Source organism: Ctenopharyngodon idella, chromosome 19 (assembly GCF_019924925.1).
Source record: "Ctenopharyngodon idella isolate HZGC_01 chromosome 19, HZGC01, whole genome shotgun sequence".
In the NCBI taxonomy this organism is placed as follows: domain Eukaryota; kingdom Metazoa; phylum Chordata; class Actinopteri; order Cypriniformes; family Xenocyprididae; genus Ctenopharyngodon; species Ctenopharyngodon idella.
Window position 1 is genome coordinate 26,083,528 of NC_067238.1, and position 15,153 is coordinate 26,098,680.

Here is a 15,153-nt window from a genome sequence, read left to right on the forward strand (position 1 = left end):
ATGTCATCTAAGATGTTTATGTCTTTCTTTCTTCAGTCGAAAAGAAATAATGGTTTTTGAGCAAAAAACATTCCAAAACATTCTCTCCATATAGTGGACTTTAACGGCTATGAACGGGTTGAAGGTCCAAATTGCAATTTCAATGCAGCTTCAAAGGGCTCTACACGATCCCAGCCGAGGAATAAGGGTCTTATCTATTGAAACGATCGGCCATTTAAAAAAAAAAAATAAAAAAATAATAATAATAATAATTATATACCTTTTTAACTACAAATGCTCGTCTTGCACTAGCTCTGCGAAGCGCCACGCATTACGTAATTACGTTGGAAAGGTCATGTGTGACGAAGGCAGAAGTACCGCGGTTGGGTAGAAAAACTTATTTTCTCCTCCAACTTCAAAATCATCCGACATTTTTTTTGTAAAGGGTGTTTGACTTAGTCTTCGCACGTTCACTTTGTAAACACTTACTCGGTACTTCCACCTAAGTCACGCGTGACCTTTCCAACTTGATTACGTAATACGTGGCGCATCGCAGAGCTAGTGCTTCAACCCGTTGGTAGCCACTGTAGTCCACTATTTGGAGAAAAATCCTGGAATGTTTTCCTTAAAAACCTTAATTTCTTTTCAACTGAAGACAGAAAGACATAAACTTCTTGGTTGACATGGGGGTGAGTAAATTATCAGGAAATTTGAATTCTGAAGTGAACTAATCCTTTAATATATTATGTACTAAAATGCATTGATGAATTTAAAGTGACTTTAAATACTAAATATTTATTATAAAAACTAAATATGAATACCTTTATGTCAATATTATAATTATTAGTAATAAATATTTTATACTTTAATGGTTTTCTTTTCCATTTTAGACCAAAAGGTAACCTTATTCATGACAGATAAGTTAATGAGCATGTTTACATGCACACCATGCTGATAACTCACAAATATCAGCTTATTGAATTAACCAGTTGTCCTGGTTTACATGCAAACCATAACCCAGCAATGCAAGTAAACCACGTTTACAAGACTTTATTAATAAATCAGGTTATTTCCCAGTAGTGGCATCAAAACTTAATCATTCGTGTATCTGACAAGGAGTATTCCATTTGTTATGTCATTGTGATGTTAAATAAAGCATTACAAAGCAAAGAGTACTATTCCAACATGTCAGCTGGAAACTTATGGACTCATATATTCTCCTCTCATGCAGTTACAGATGTAGCATTTTGACTGTACCACTTCTGCAAGAGATGAGAACACATTTTTATAATTTTTTTTTGTGTTGAGAAAGAGTCAGTTTGCAATATATATTTCTTCCTTTCTTAATGCAAAATGCTTGATCTGTCTGGATCTGCAGTAAGAACGCTTTACTGATCCTTCAGAAATCATTCTAATATGCTGATTTGCTGCTCAGGAAACATTTCTTATTATCAATGTTGAACACAGTTGTGCTGCTTAATATTTTTGTGGAAACAGTGCTATTTTATCAGGATTATTTGATGAGTAGAAAGTTCAAAAGAACAGCATCCAAAATCTAACACTTTGGTTAAAAGCAGACTAAATTGAAATACCCCAGATATGTTGTGGTATAAATGCTATAGCAGAATGTCAACCGGTTGACACATTTCTACCATCATACCACCCCTAATTACATTCTGCCCCAGCAAAATGGGAAAGAGCATGACCCTCTAGACAGAATCTCAGACAAAATCCTCATCATCCCAGGCCTTTCACTATGGCGGCAAACGGAAATTAACTCGCTCAGGTCGCCCTTATCCCCTAATCCACTTTGAAATGGACTGTCAAAGGCTGAATGTAAACAACAGTTTTGGTGGCAGATTCTGACAGAAGAGGAGAAGGCATGTCAAAACTGCTCCTTTAACAATGGCAGCTGAAGATTATCTACTGTATGAGACAGGCTGGCATCTAAAAAGGGATTTTCAACTTAAAATGTCACCCTTCGTGACAATGAATTGCAAATGTGGCCCCCAGAAGAATATACATTCAAGAGATGGTAACATACAGCATTCATTTCGTGATGTCAAGAAAAAGGATAAATGTCACGTGCAAACTGTCAACACAGGCCATCCAGGCTTGTGTTTTGTTCGCCGCATACAGTTTTCACATAATTGATCGACTTGAACGAGTAATGTTTTGAACAGTCTGAAGCTGAAAACGCACACACATTCAAACATGTATTACAATAGCACTGGCTGTCTAATAATGAGGAAGAGCAAGATTTCAAAATGAGCAAGAGATGTTGAGGTACTTGCGCCATTTGTTATAATGCAGAAGATAAAAGGCAGTTCTAAAGCCATTTTACTAGATTAGTGTGGCAATGTGTGCATGTACCGTATAATGTGTGTTGACGTCTGTTTTCACATGCATGCAGTGACATATATAATACATATGATATACAGATATACATAATATATAAACAGATTAATATTTTATATAAAATTCACAGAATTTTGAATAAGAAAAAAATACTGCAAAGAATTTGTAAATTATTGAATAATATTAGTCATAGGAAAATAAATGAAAAGAGCACCTAAATGCCATCAAGAGAAAAATGCTTTGGGATTTTCATGTCGCCATGGTGACGGAAGGTTGGAATAACAAAATCAACATGGATTTGCGCATGACATGCCGTGCGTCACTGATAAAAAGCATATTTTATTTATATATAACAGTATATTTAAGTATAAACATTGAAATTTTGAATGTGGAGAAAGTCAAAAGAGTCTGTATATGCTTAAAGAAAAGAACTCACATTACGCATGAAATTCTTCTACCCTTAATTTGCATAATGGCATGTGATGCACTCTCAACATTCACAATCTATTTTCTCTGTGAATATGAGAGACACAAAAACAAGAGTGAGAGGGAACACTGAGAGAAAAAGGGAAGGCATATAGCAATCAGATGCAGCATAAGAGTTTTTAAATGGGACTGCCTTTATGATTGATTTTATATTTTATATATATATATATATATATATATATACACACACTATATTGCCAAAAGTTTTAGGACTTTAATGACATCCCATTCTTAATCTGTAGGGTTTAATATGGAGTTGGCCCACCCTTTGCAGCTATAACAGCTTCAACTCTTCCACAAGGTTTAAGAGTGTGTTTATGGAAATTTTTGACCATTCTTCTAGAATCGCATTTGTGAGGTCAGGCACTGATGTTGGACGAGAAGGTCTGGCTCACAGTCTCCGCTCTAATTCATCCCAAAGGTGTTCTATCGGGTTGAGGTCAAGTTCCTCCACATCAAACTTGCTCATCCATGTCCTTATGGACCTTGCTTTGTGCACTAGTGCGCAGTCATGTTGGAACAGGGCCATCCCCAAACTGTTCCCACAAAGTTTGGAGCATGAAATTGTCCAAAATGTCTTGTTATGTTGAAGGATTAAGAGTTCCTTTCACTGGAACGTAGGGGCCAAGCCCAACCCCTGAAAAACAACCCCACACCATAATCCCCCCTCTACCAAAACTTTACACTTGGCACGATGCAGTTAGGCAAGTACCATTCTCCTGGCAACCACCAAACCCAGACTCGTCCATGGGATTGCCGGACAGAGAAGCGTGATTCATCACTCCAGAGAACACATCTCCACTGCTCTAGAGTCCAGTGGCAGCGTGCTGTACACCACTGCATCCAACGCTTTGCATTGCACTTGGTGATGTAAGGCTTGGATGCAGCTGCTCGGCCACGGAAACCTATTCCATGAAGCTCTCTACGTACTGTTCTTGAGCTAATCTGAAGGCCACACGAAGTTTGGAGGTTTGTAGCTATTGACTCTGCAGAAAGTTGGTGACTTTTGCGCACTGTGTGCCTCAGCATGCGCTGACCCCACTCTGACTTATTGCACAGGTGGCAACCTATCACGGTACAACGCTTGAATTCATTGAGCTCCTGAGAGCGACCCATTCTTTCACAAATGTTTGTAGAAGCAGTCTGCATGCCTAGGTGCTTGATTTTATACACTTGTGGCAATGGAAGTAATTGGAACACCTGAATTCAATGATTTGGAGGGGTGTTCCAATACTTTTGGCAATATAGTGTGTGTATATATATATATATATATATATATATATATATATATATATATATATATATATATAGGGCTGTCACGTTAATTTTATTAATTTCCTATGGGGAAAAAACATGTTAAAATTATTAACACATTTAATGCACCCGCCCCACCCCAGACCTATATAGTTCATCATACATTTCATACAGTTGACTGATGATGAATATTGTCTGCTTTTGCTCAATTTTGCCAATTACCTATAAAGCCAGAGCAGAACTGTTGTGCATCTCTGAGCAACACACAGCGCTGTTTCAATACTGAATAAATCCACGATTTGAGTGAATCAATCGGGTGAACAAATGATTCAGTGGCCCATTCATAAAGGGAACACTTTACTTTATTCCTGAATGAATCAAGAGAGCCATTTACTTCATTCCTGAATGAATCAGTCATTTGAACGAATCGAAAGAATGACTTAATGACTTACTCATTTAGACATTCACCGCCACCCACTGGCAGTTTTAGTTTCTTATTTAGTGTAGCATTTTATTAAAAAAAATAATTTATTAATAAATTATATATATATATATATATATATATATATATATATATATGCATCTTACACATCATGCCCATCTTACACATCATGCCCTTGTCTAAATGTCAAGCACAGGGTTTCTTTTAAAGAGACTGGCATAAGGCCATCATCGTCATGTGTATGTCTGATTATGTCTGCAGAAGATATGATTCTCATATCAGAGGAAAGCAAAAAGAAGTAAGGGGAGGTATTTGATGGAAAGAAAGACATGGTATGTATTTAACAAGAGGATGTGACAGATCAGATGTCAGGTACAGACAGACAGAGAGAGAGAGAGAGAGAGAGAGAGAGAGAGAGAGAGAGAGAGAGAGAGAGAGAGAGAGAGAGTGTGATGGGGAGAAGCTGTGATTTAATAGCTGGGTGCACCTGCAGCCTGGATATCCTCTGCATCTCAATGAGCTTTGCGTTCCCTCTACCCATCACTGTCCTTCCTCTCTACTCTTTCAATCCCTCAGTTTTTCGCTCTGTATGCTTGCTCACTCTTTTACTCATTCTTCAGGATAACCGTAAACAAAACTGTCCTAATAATCATATACTGAAATGATCAATATGTATTATGTTAAACCAATAATTACCACAAAAAGTACATTACAAACAAACCATATTTATTCCTATTTCAAGTGAAATTGTATTTAATGTAGTCTGGTTTCTCTATCCTTAATGTTTTTTTTTGTTTGTTTTTTTTTGAAGATGAGAGCATATCACACAGCCTGTCCATGTTGGCTATCCTACCAGATGAATATTTTAATCAAAATACCATACAGTTTAATTGGATGCCAGCCTTTGATGTCAACAACAGGAGAGACCAAGGAGGGTTAAAAACTCCCATAGGTATTTTTTTTTCTGGTTTTTGCCCTGTTTTGGTACAGTGTAGCCACTTGGCAACTTATAATTCCCCTTCACTTTATAGAACAAATCGCATTGTTGGAATTAAAAGGGCAGACTTCGAAGAACACGAATAATAAGCTGTTTTTAAGCCACATGACATTTGATTTCCTCTCCAAGACTGCAAAGTGCATTTTATTTTGGTATATTTATCATACATCATGAATTTTTTGCTGCATCTTTGATTAGATAATTAGATGCTGTTGTTTACAGAACAACCTTGTCTAACACAGTTTTACAGAAAATATGAGCGTTGCCACATGGCAATTCTGTACCACAGTGGAACTGCTGTGATACATTCCTCACTGGCCATAATAAAACTGTATACTTTTAACAATACTTGATAACAATACTCGTAACAATACTTATGCATTAATAATACAATTATGATGTCTTCCAGACAAAAAAAAAAAAAAAAAAAAGCATACCATTTTCAATATATGAGGAAAGAAAAAAAAGGTTTACCACTGAAGATGAACTAGGATTTATGATGCTTTGTTACATTTTCAGTTGTGGTGCAGATTTGACACCTTACCCAAGGAGCTTTTTTAAGTTAAAAATAAATAAATAAATTAGTTAATTAAAAAACAAACAAAAACAAAAAAACATTCTCATTGTAAATATAACGCATTTTTCAGTGTTCAACAACAAGTTATGCATAATTGTTTTGTTAAAGAGTTAGTTCAATGAAAACTATGTCATCAATTACTCACCCTCGTGTTGTTCCAAACCAGTAAGATTTTTCTTCATCTTTGGAATACATATAAATGTCGCAATGTTTATTTGTGAATAAAAGCCTAAATTCAATCTGTTCATCATATAAAGCGATCATGTCTCTTCAAAAAATTTGGACTAAACCGCTCAATTCATATGGATTAGTTTTACGATCTCTTCATGAACTTTTTGAAGCATGAAAGTGGTAGTTGCATAGCTGTCTATGGAGGTAGAGAAATCGCACAGATTTCATTTAAAATATCTTCATTTGTGTTCCGAAGATGAACAAAAGTCTTACAGGTTTGCAACAACATGAGGGTGAGTAAATTATGACAGAATTTCCATGTTTGGGTGAACTAACCCTTTTACCTAACTATGTTCATTTATATAGTTGGTCACTTTTCATTTTTTTTGATTGCCCCTGAAAATAGACCTGTCTCTCTCCACAAATTATCTCATTACAAAGTATAAGATCACCTTCCTCCTCCTCCTCCTCCTCCTCCTCCTCTATCCTTCTGTTTCTCATTCCACCAGCCCCTATATCTTTCCTGTCTCTTTCCCTCTCTTGAATTTGACGAGGCAGGCATACTTAATGTGACTGACAGCCAGAGGCAGTACCCTGACCAAATGGAGCGGGTGTCAGCTGGCTTTGTTGGCCCTCAATATAAGGGGCTTTTCATATAGCCGAAGCAATTAACTGCCGACACCTAATTAATGTTACGATGAATTACACAGGTTCACTGAAAGCACTCCACCATGAAGGTTGAGGAGGACCATGTTTGGGCCTGATATACTAAAAAAAATAAAATAAATAAAAAAATTGTGTCCTCCCTCTTCACACTGTCCCAAACCCCAGCCTGTCTGTTCTCTCTGACATAGGCTTACGCTGAAAATGATAACGCTTCCTGTCTATTATTTCCTTCAGTTTTTCAGCCTTTTTTCAACAGGACTTAATCACTTTCTGCCAAACAGCTGCAATGCAGCCCACAAATTGCTTCCAGTAAACAAACAGCCCAATTGCTTTTCACTTACATCGTAAACAGGGCCAAACACAGGGACAGCTTAAGTCTGTTTTGATATTGAAGATGTTGAAAGATTCTGAAACATTTTTTAAAAAATATATAAATGTCGTGTTGACTATATAGCCTAATTTCTAATGACAAAACCGGTATTAAAATTTTTCACTAGTGGAAAGAAGCATTTTGACTAGTGGTCTCAGAGTTTTGGACGCCACTGTATACGTATAGGGGCATTCAACAGAGGCCTTTTAGTCAGACCTACTGTACACAGTGAAGACTATGCAGAGAGCTCAGAGAGATAATTCTCCTATGCTGAGCCTATAGAGACAAACATAATGAGGAGGAACTGAGGGAGTTTATGGGAAATGCCATATCAAATCACATAAAAGCAGCTGGAGGAAAGGTAGATGAGTGTTTAGCATACTCGTGGGGTTTGCTTGACAGGCTCTGAGGTATTTCATCCCACCTCTAAGCCAATAGCAATAATGAAGCTTCATATAGCACAGATCCAACCATCATGATCAATAGACCATCATGCATCGCAACACAGTGGGGGTGGATTTTATAGTACAGTATATAAACCAAAGGACTGGTCTTTTGTAAAACGCAGAGGGAGGAAGTTACTAAGAATCAATTGTCTTTTAAAATGCTTATGGTCAGTGAAGACGACGCAGGTATTTACACTGAAGTACCATGGTGTAATTGTTTAGCATAATCTGTTTAAATGGATAGCTCTTACAAAAATCAAAATTCTGTCAGCATTTACTTTACTTAAATTATTGACTTTCTTCTTTTGGAAAGCTTTTCAAAGCTCTTTTCTTTTCTTTTCTTTCTTTTTTTTTTGTCCATACAATGAAAGTCAATCAGGTTCAATGATGTCCAATTGGATCCCATTGACTTCCATTGTATGGACAAAAAACAACTGAAATGCTCTTCAAAATATCTTATTTTGTGTTCCACAGAAGAAAGAAAGGATGACATTTCATGTTGGCAAGTCTGGTTTAGTTTAGGCTTTTTAGGTGGTGATTTAGCATTATGACCAGCATAGTCATGGCAAAACTCAAACAGATTGGTCTTTATTGTCAATCTGGCTGACTAAGAGACTTAGTGGTTAGGCTAGAGAAAAGGACCATACTGATGTCTGCATATGCTGGTGTCTGAAATAGCTTACTATCACATGAAGGTGGAGGTCCTTCAAACTCAAGATGAGTCCCCAGGCGACAGGTTTGAATGCTGTTTCCATTTAGGTGATATCCTGGCAAACATCTGTAACGCACTATATCACCTGTGGAAAGAGAGGGAGCGAACAGATGAACGGATATTCATCATTGCTTTATCAATTGTCTTTCAGATGCACATCACTTTCTGTAATATTATGGAGAACATGGGATTTCTGAGAAGCTCGGAACAACAGGAGCAGCATCCAGCATTCCTGCCGCTGCCTCACTCATAACTTGATGAAGGCCATGTCCCCTCACTGTCTTGCTTAATGGCTGACAGTGACGATAAAAGAATAAAGGGAAAAGGAGTGAGTCGAAGGGAGACTCGACGTGCCGGCGCTGCATTGCAGTGTAATTAAGGAAGCGCCACACCGCATGGTTTACATTCATAACACCCATCAGCTGCTACCTGAGGGCCGCTCAGATCTATGAAACAAATCTCCCTGTTGCCACACAAACATTCAGGCACTCTGTGACTCAGCTAAGAGGAACAAAAACACCTAGTGGTTTTATAATGTAGCATTTAACTCGAAATAATGAAACACAAGCTTGCAAAGAAAAAAAAAGGCTTTACATGCTTTGAAATACATATTTAGGAATGTGTTTGTGGCAGTGAGAACATGCGTTCATGGCCATCCAAACACAACGGCCTTAGTTAAATCACTGAATTAGGAGAATTAATTGGATGTGGTGGATAATCAGTGATCAAAAGCGTGATTCAGTGCAGGTTCGTGCCAAAGACCATGAATGTTTTAACCCCGACGGAGGCTCTACAAACACGCTCCATTCCAGAGAGATCAAACAACCCTGCACCGACCCGTAACAACCCATTTAGAACAATTAATATAAATGAATGCATTTTTTTCCTCCATGCCAGAAAAGCAGTGCATTGATTTTACAATGGATTTCAGAAGCGACAGAGGCTGGTGACTCATCATTAGAGAACCAATGAAGTTATGATTGCTTTATTATTTATAAGTGTTTTCTGTGGGCACTCGGAGGTGAAACCAACAGCTTTAATAAACGATTCAAAAGATTTTTTTGGGAAAAAAAAGTTAAAATAGCTTGAATACAATCTAGAAAAAAAAAGAAAAAAAAAAAAGAACCTATCAGAGACGCCACAGCCAAAATTGTTCAATCATAGTTTGAGTATGTGGGAAAAAAATAAAAAATAAATAAATAAATAAAGTGTTTATTATTATTATTATTGTTGTTGTTGCTCCTGCTGCTGCAGGTAAAATGGTGTAATTATAACAACATGCTATGATCACTAATATTATAATAAACAAATATCTCAGTTGACTGAGTCTACACTTTACGCTTTGCTTCTTAAACTTTAATGACAATCAGTGATTGTCCTTATTCTGTGCACAAAAATCAACTTTCAAGTACCCAGTACATAATTTCCAGTCAAATTTTCTCAATTCATCTGCTATAGGAAAGCATGGCAAAATGTGTATGCTTAATATATAAAATCGCTTCTGTCTGGCCTCCCCACCATTTTGTGTTTGCACAAAATGAAAACTCAACCTATGTTCTAGCACCAAGCACAATACAACATCAGCTTCTGTTTTGAATTCTGGCAATGAGTCAGCATATCAGCACGGCCCTATGGGACTGGTAGCCCTGGCATCTGAGCGGTTTTCTCTCCTCAAAGTGAGTTCTCGAGGGGTGTTAGCGGTGGTGGGGGGGAGGTGTGTGTGTGGCTGGCTCTGCTATTCTGGGAACATTATTAATGAGAGGCGCTCAAGCCTGAAAATGAACTGGCAGCCTGCGTCTCTGCTCAAAATGTTCCACTTATACTGGGCCAGGCCGAGTCCACCAACACGAACACACAAGCAGGCATACAAATCAGATTGTAAATGAAGTAAAATCAATTCAAACTCACCTATCTTAAATTCTTTACTGGCCATCAGTATTTCTGCATTAGGAATGATGGGAGGTGGCAAACAAAACTGAAGTCTATAGGCTAGAAGAAAGAGAGACAGAGGTGTAAAGAGAACAGGTTCAGACATGTCATATTGCATTCATGTATTTATTTTGAAGGTAAAGAACAGTTCTACATGACCAAAAAAAAAAAAAAGATAATTTCATTTGGAGTGCTTTTTAAGCATGCTTTTATGATGCTAATCAGCTAATCAGTGTTGTCAATTTCCAGCTCCATTGGATTGAAAAACCTGCATGCAGTCCTAAGCAACCATGCAGTGTTGCAAAACTCGAGTCTGGGCTCTGGTCTCAAACACATCTTGAATCGAAGACCATATTTTCATGGTCTTGTCATGAACTTGGGAACATTTGACTGCCACTGGGACTTGACACTGTGTGTGGTATTGAGTACCACAGCACTGCAGATACATTTTGTGGTCTGTGCTGAAATGTGCCTTCTTAATCATTCAGGCCCTCTTCAGGTCCAGTCTTAGCTCCTTTTCTGGTTTCAGTCTTGACTGAAACTCAACCTGCTCTGACCTCAGCCTAGACTGGGACTCGAAAAAGCTGGTTTCGTCCACAACTCTGCAATAATTTATTTAATCACATTCTTCCACGGGGTCCTGCTGCAATCAGGCAACTGCTATTGAGATGTATGGGAATGCTAGCGATAGCTTTCTCTTGGACCAATTACCTTGGTAGTTGATCTTGAACAGTCCACCTTTCTCAGAACTGCTTCGGAAACGTATCAGAACTTGATTAGAAGTGCTGCTCGGAGGGTTGTTGGGCTCTCCCTCGGTAAACACTCCAAGTTTACGAGCTGTTTCCTGAGGTCCGTCCCTGTTGAAGACACATCATTAAAATTTAATGTACAAAACCCGCTAACCTTGCATACTGCATGGGACAGGAGAACACCACATGCCTTGCTGCCTGACATTGCAAAGTAAGTCAGATCCCACCCACATAGATCACCCAGCTGATTTGTGAAAAGTTTCTCTGAATATTGATTACTTTACTAAATTGAGGGACGATTCTAGCCATACTGATTACCTCTCTGATTTCAGAGACTCCTCTCACACTCTCTTAGAGAGTGTGCTACAGTTCTTTCATGCTCAGTTCAGACTCAGCCTCTGTGTCAAGGCATTGTGAAACCGAAGCCACCATCAACAAAGACATCACCTAGGGGGGTTACCCCCATCTTTACAGTCCTCTAGTGGGGAGGGAACAACTTGGCACCAACCTAATCCTAGTTTTAACCATGACCATTCAGCTTCAAAACCATCTGTTTGTGGCCATCTGAGCTTGCGCTACAGATTATGTCCTGTCTTGTGCATTCAGAAAAGCATCTGGTTGGCTAAAGGGAGTGCTGGCTCACTGAAGTGAGGCCAAGCTGTCTTGACAGAGTTTTTCTTGACTCTTCTGGTTATACTGTACCTTTAGTTTGAGTTGAAGTGGTTGAATCCTGCATGTAAGAGAGTAGATAATGCCTCAAGAAAAAGTAGGGAACCATAGGTACAGTAAGATCAATGCTTCAATAAATCCAAACAGAAAATTGCAGAGATTCAATTGCAACTTGTGCCCTAACATGTTTTAATGGGAACCCTGTGGAAGGGTGCAAAGTCCTACCTGTACATACAAGTCAAGTGACTCAATAAAGAGGCTCATTAATTAGCCACCAGTCTGCGTGTGCTATAAATATATTCCCTCCCAGAAAAGAAAGTTGTAAAAGTATAATAGCTACAGGAAGTTTGACAACTCACCAGATTGTGATGAAATCTTGGGGACCATGGACTTGCAAGAGGGTGAAATTAAGACGAATTCCCAAGCCTGGTGCCACCGTAATCAGCCAGCTACAGTCCGCAGAGGTGGGGTAGTCCTCTGGGTAACCGGGGGAGAAGATAGTGCCATTGTCTGATGTAATGTTACCTCCACAGGGCACTAGAAGGCAAAAATTAAAATGTACAATTGTAAAAACTCCCCAATAAACTTGACCTTAAACAGTTTTTTGTAGAACCCAACGATTAAAGAAACACCATCACAGAAAGCAGCATTGGCAGATGGTGGAGAAAGCAGAAACCATGATGGGGGGCAGGGAAACATGGCTAAAAAATCCCCGCTGGGTTCTAAAACACAACTCAGTAGTTCACTTTCCTTGTCCGACTACATCTTAGAAATCCCTCTTGCAGGCAGTGCTTTGCATTTATATAGACGTGTCCATGTTTCCAAAGATTCAAATGAGCCCCAGACATATGAAATCAAATCCCCATCCTTCTCCTGCTGATCCCATGCTGCTGCTGCCCCCGAGTCGGAGGGGAAATAATCAATGTGATTCGGCTGGTGAAATAAAGATAGGCCTACGACTTGTACGCACACATAAGGACAGTCATAATACACTCTCACTCTCACTGTACTCTCAGCGGTTTCTTGCACCGTCAAGGTCTCTCCGTCCCCACATCCCTCCCCACTCGTTCCCGCCCTCTCTATCCTTCTACAATTCTTTCTGCTCTCTTTCCTCCTTCTTCATTTCCTCTCGTCTCTGATGGAATGCTGAGAGGGGTGCCTATGTTAATCCCCAGTGCTGTGTGTTCTCTCTCGCCACCTTACTTGCTAAATGAAGTATCGATCACAGCATTGATTAAAAAAAAAAACATGCCACGCTATCAAGCAGAAATGCATGGTGACGCTATCGATTGGGCAAAAAAGTTGAGTGGTGAGTGGGGATGGGAGGAATGTGGAAATGTGGTGAACTGAAAAAGAGGAGGGAGCCATAGATGGAGGACAGGCCAAGTTGGCTGATATGGACAGGTGGGACAGTGGAAGAGAAAATCGATCAGCTTTTTAATGCCTGGGAGAGGAAATCTATGTACATGACACCCTGGGCATGAACTATTGGTGGCAGTATGTGTAGGTGACAACTAGGGCAGTAGGGTTGTAAAGCATTTTAATTAAGTATATAATATTTAATTAATTTAAGTATATATATATATATATATATATATATATATATATATATATATATACACACACACCTCATTGTTAGTTCCCAGCATGCTTTGCATATAGCTTGAAATGGAGAGTAAATATTGAAATTAAGTGTTATTTTACGTGTTTTTGAGTGAAGGGAAACATCTGTTGATGTTTAATGTTCAGTTATGTTTGACATTTGAAAGAGTTTTTGTTATGTTGAAGATTTGATCGTTACCATTGTGCAGAAGAGTAGAGTTTATGGTTAGGTTGTGGATAACTGCATGTACTAATACTTTGAAGCATGTTGCTTTGTGCAATGAGCAATAACTTTGCTATTGCCAGTACAGTAACAGGTTTATTCTTACTTGTGTTTTGCTAGCAAATAATTGTACATCATAACTCAAAGTCAAATATAAACAGGTAATTTCCTTTCACTCTAAATCACACACTTTTGAGAGTCAACTTAAAATAAAAAAAGGACAATTCACTAAAAATATTATATTAATTGTGTCATAGACTAAATAATTTAAGAGATTTTACATGATTTATTAAGGTAGATTCCATTAAAGAATCAAACCTTAAAAACTACTCAAAAATAACGTGTAATATTGTTACCATAATTTTTTTTAAGTAAATAGCTCAAACCATTTTTTTACAGTGTACCTAAATTTAATTTAAAACAACCAGTAAAGTGCATTTCAGTGTAAAATGTAATTAGCCACAGCTCTAATCATTCGTGCCTCTGAAAAGACATCTCATCAGTCGCCACAACAAAGACTTTGACCTAAAGCAATGCAATATCGAAGCACTATATAGTATTTTACTATATGTTAAGATTTTACTATAAGAATACAATGATAAAATTCTGATTAAACAGGATTCTTGACCACAGCTTGTCTATTGTCATTTTATTTCATCAGTTTCAAAAGCTAATATAATAATTTCAAATTATTTTAAATCTTGACATCCATGCTTTGACTTCAGTATAATTTCTCTGTACCTTTTAAAACCCTGGTGGTGCCGTAACTGGGGTAAGTATGTCGGAGACAACAAATGAAAACACAAAAAGAAAGATAAAGAGAGAGAATGGCACTTTGAAGCGCATTAAAAAAGAATGTGGTAATCTTTCATGTTTTTTTTTTTTTTTTTTTTTAAATCAGTATTTCTTATTCTTTCTTACTGGTACTCTCAGCTGTGACTTTACAGACCTTTCAAAAATGTAATTCACATGTGAAGTGCCCACTAAAGCTGAATAATATGTTTCTCAAAGATCAGGAGGAGACTTTCAAGCAGCTAAGATGATCTAATATATATTTAAAAATAAATAAAAGTAAAAAAAAAAAAAAAAAAAAAAGCAGAGTCCCATTTTTCATCTTTCTTCTTGACAGTCTGCATATTACTCAGCATGAGAGTACGGTGCATCATATTCATTTTTTCCCTTTTCACTCTGTCACACCAGAGCTCTCGATTACTACAAATTCAATTACGCACGCTGCAAGAGTGTTTTAACAAGGCCCAGGTTGATGCTAAGTTTTTCATTGTGTGAATTATTGTAACACAGTGTGGATGAATAATGTGTCTTTCTATTTGCGGGTTCACCTGTGCAGCGATGCTGGGCAAAGCACCGGTGCCTGAACAAGGTGACGAGGCTGCAAATGCTATGTCAGCCCCTTGAATACCTCCCAGGAGCATCTTTATTCCCACACGAGCATTCAGCATCCCCAGTGCATACGCTACCTTGTGACCCACTGCATAATTAACTCACTGAATCAACAGAAAAAA

At 38.0% G+C, this 15,153-nt stretch overlaps 1 protein-coding gene across 2 annotated transcripts in view; it reads right to left on the reverse strand.

Annotated features, from left to right (window-relative positions):
* csmd2 (CUB and Sushi multiple domains 2) overlaps window positions 1-15,153 on the reverse strand; it is a 291,911-nt gene that overhangs the window by 38,832 nt on the left and 237,926 nt on the right. For both annotated transcript variants that reach the window (XM_051873150.1, XM_051873151.1), the window contains exons 43-46: window positions 12,165-12,342; window positions 11,099-11,244; window positions 10,367-10,447; window positions 8,430-8,543 (exon numbers count right to left, since the gene is read on the reverse strand). In XM_051873150.1, the coding sequence (XP_051729110.1) occupies window positions 8,430-8,543; window positions 10,367-10,447; window positions 11,099-11,244; window positions 12,165-12,342 (519 nt within the window). The remainder of the gene's footprint in view (window positions 1-8,429; window positions 8,544-10,366; window positions 10,448-11,098; window positions 11,245-12,164; window positions 12,343-15,153) is intronic.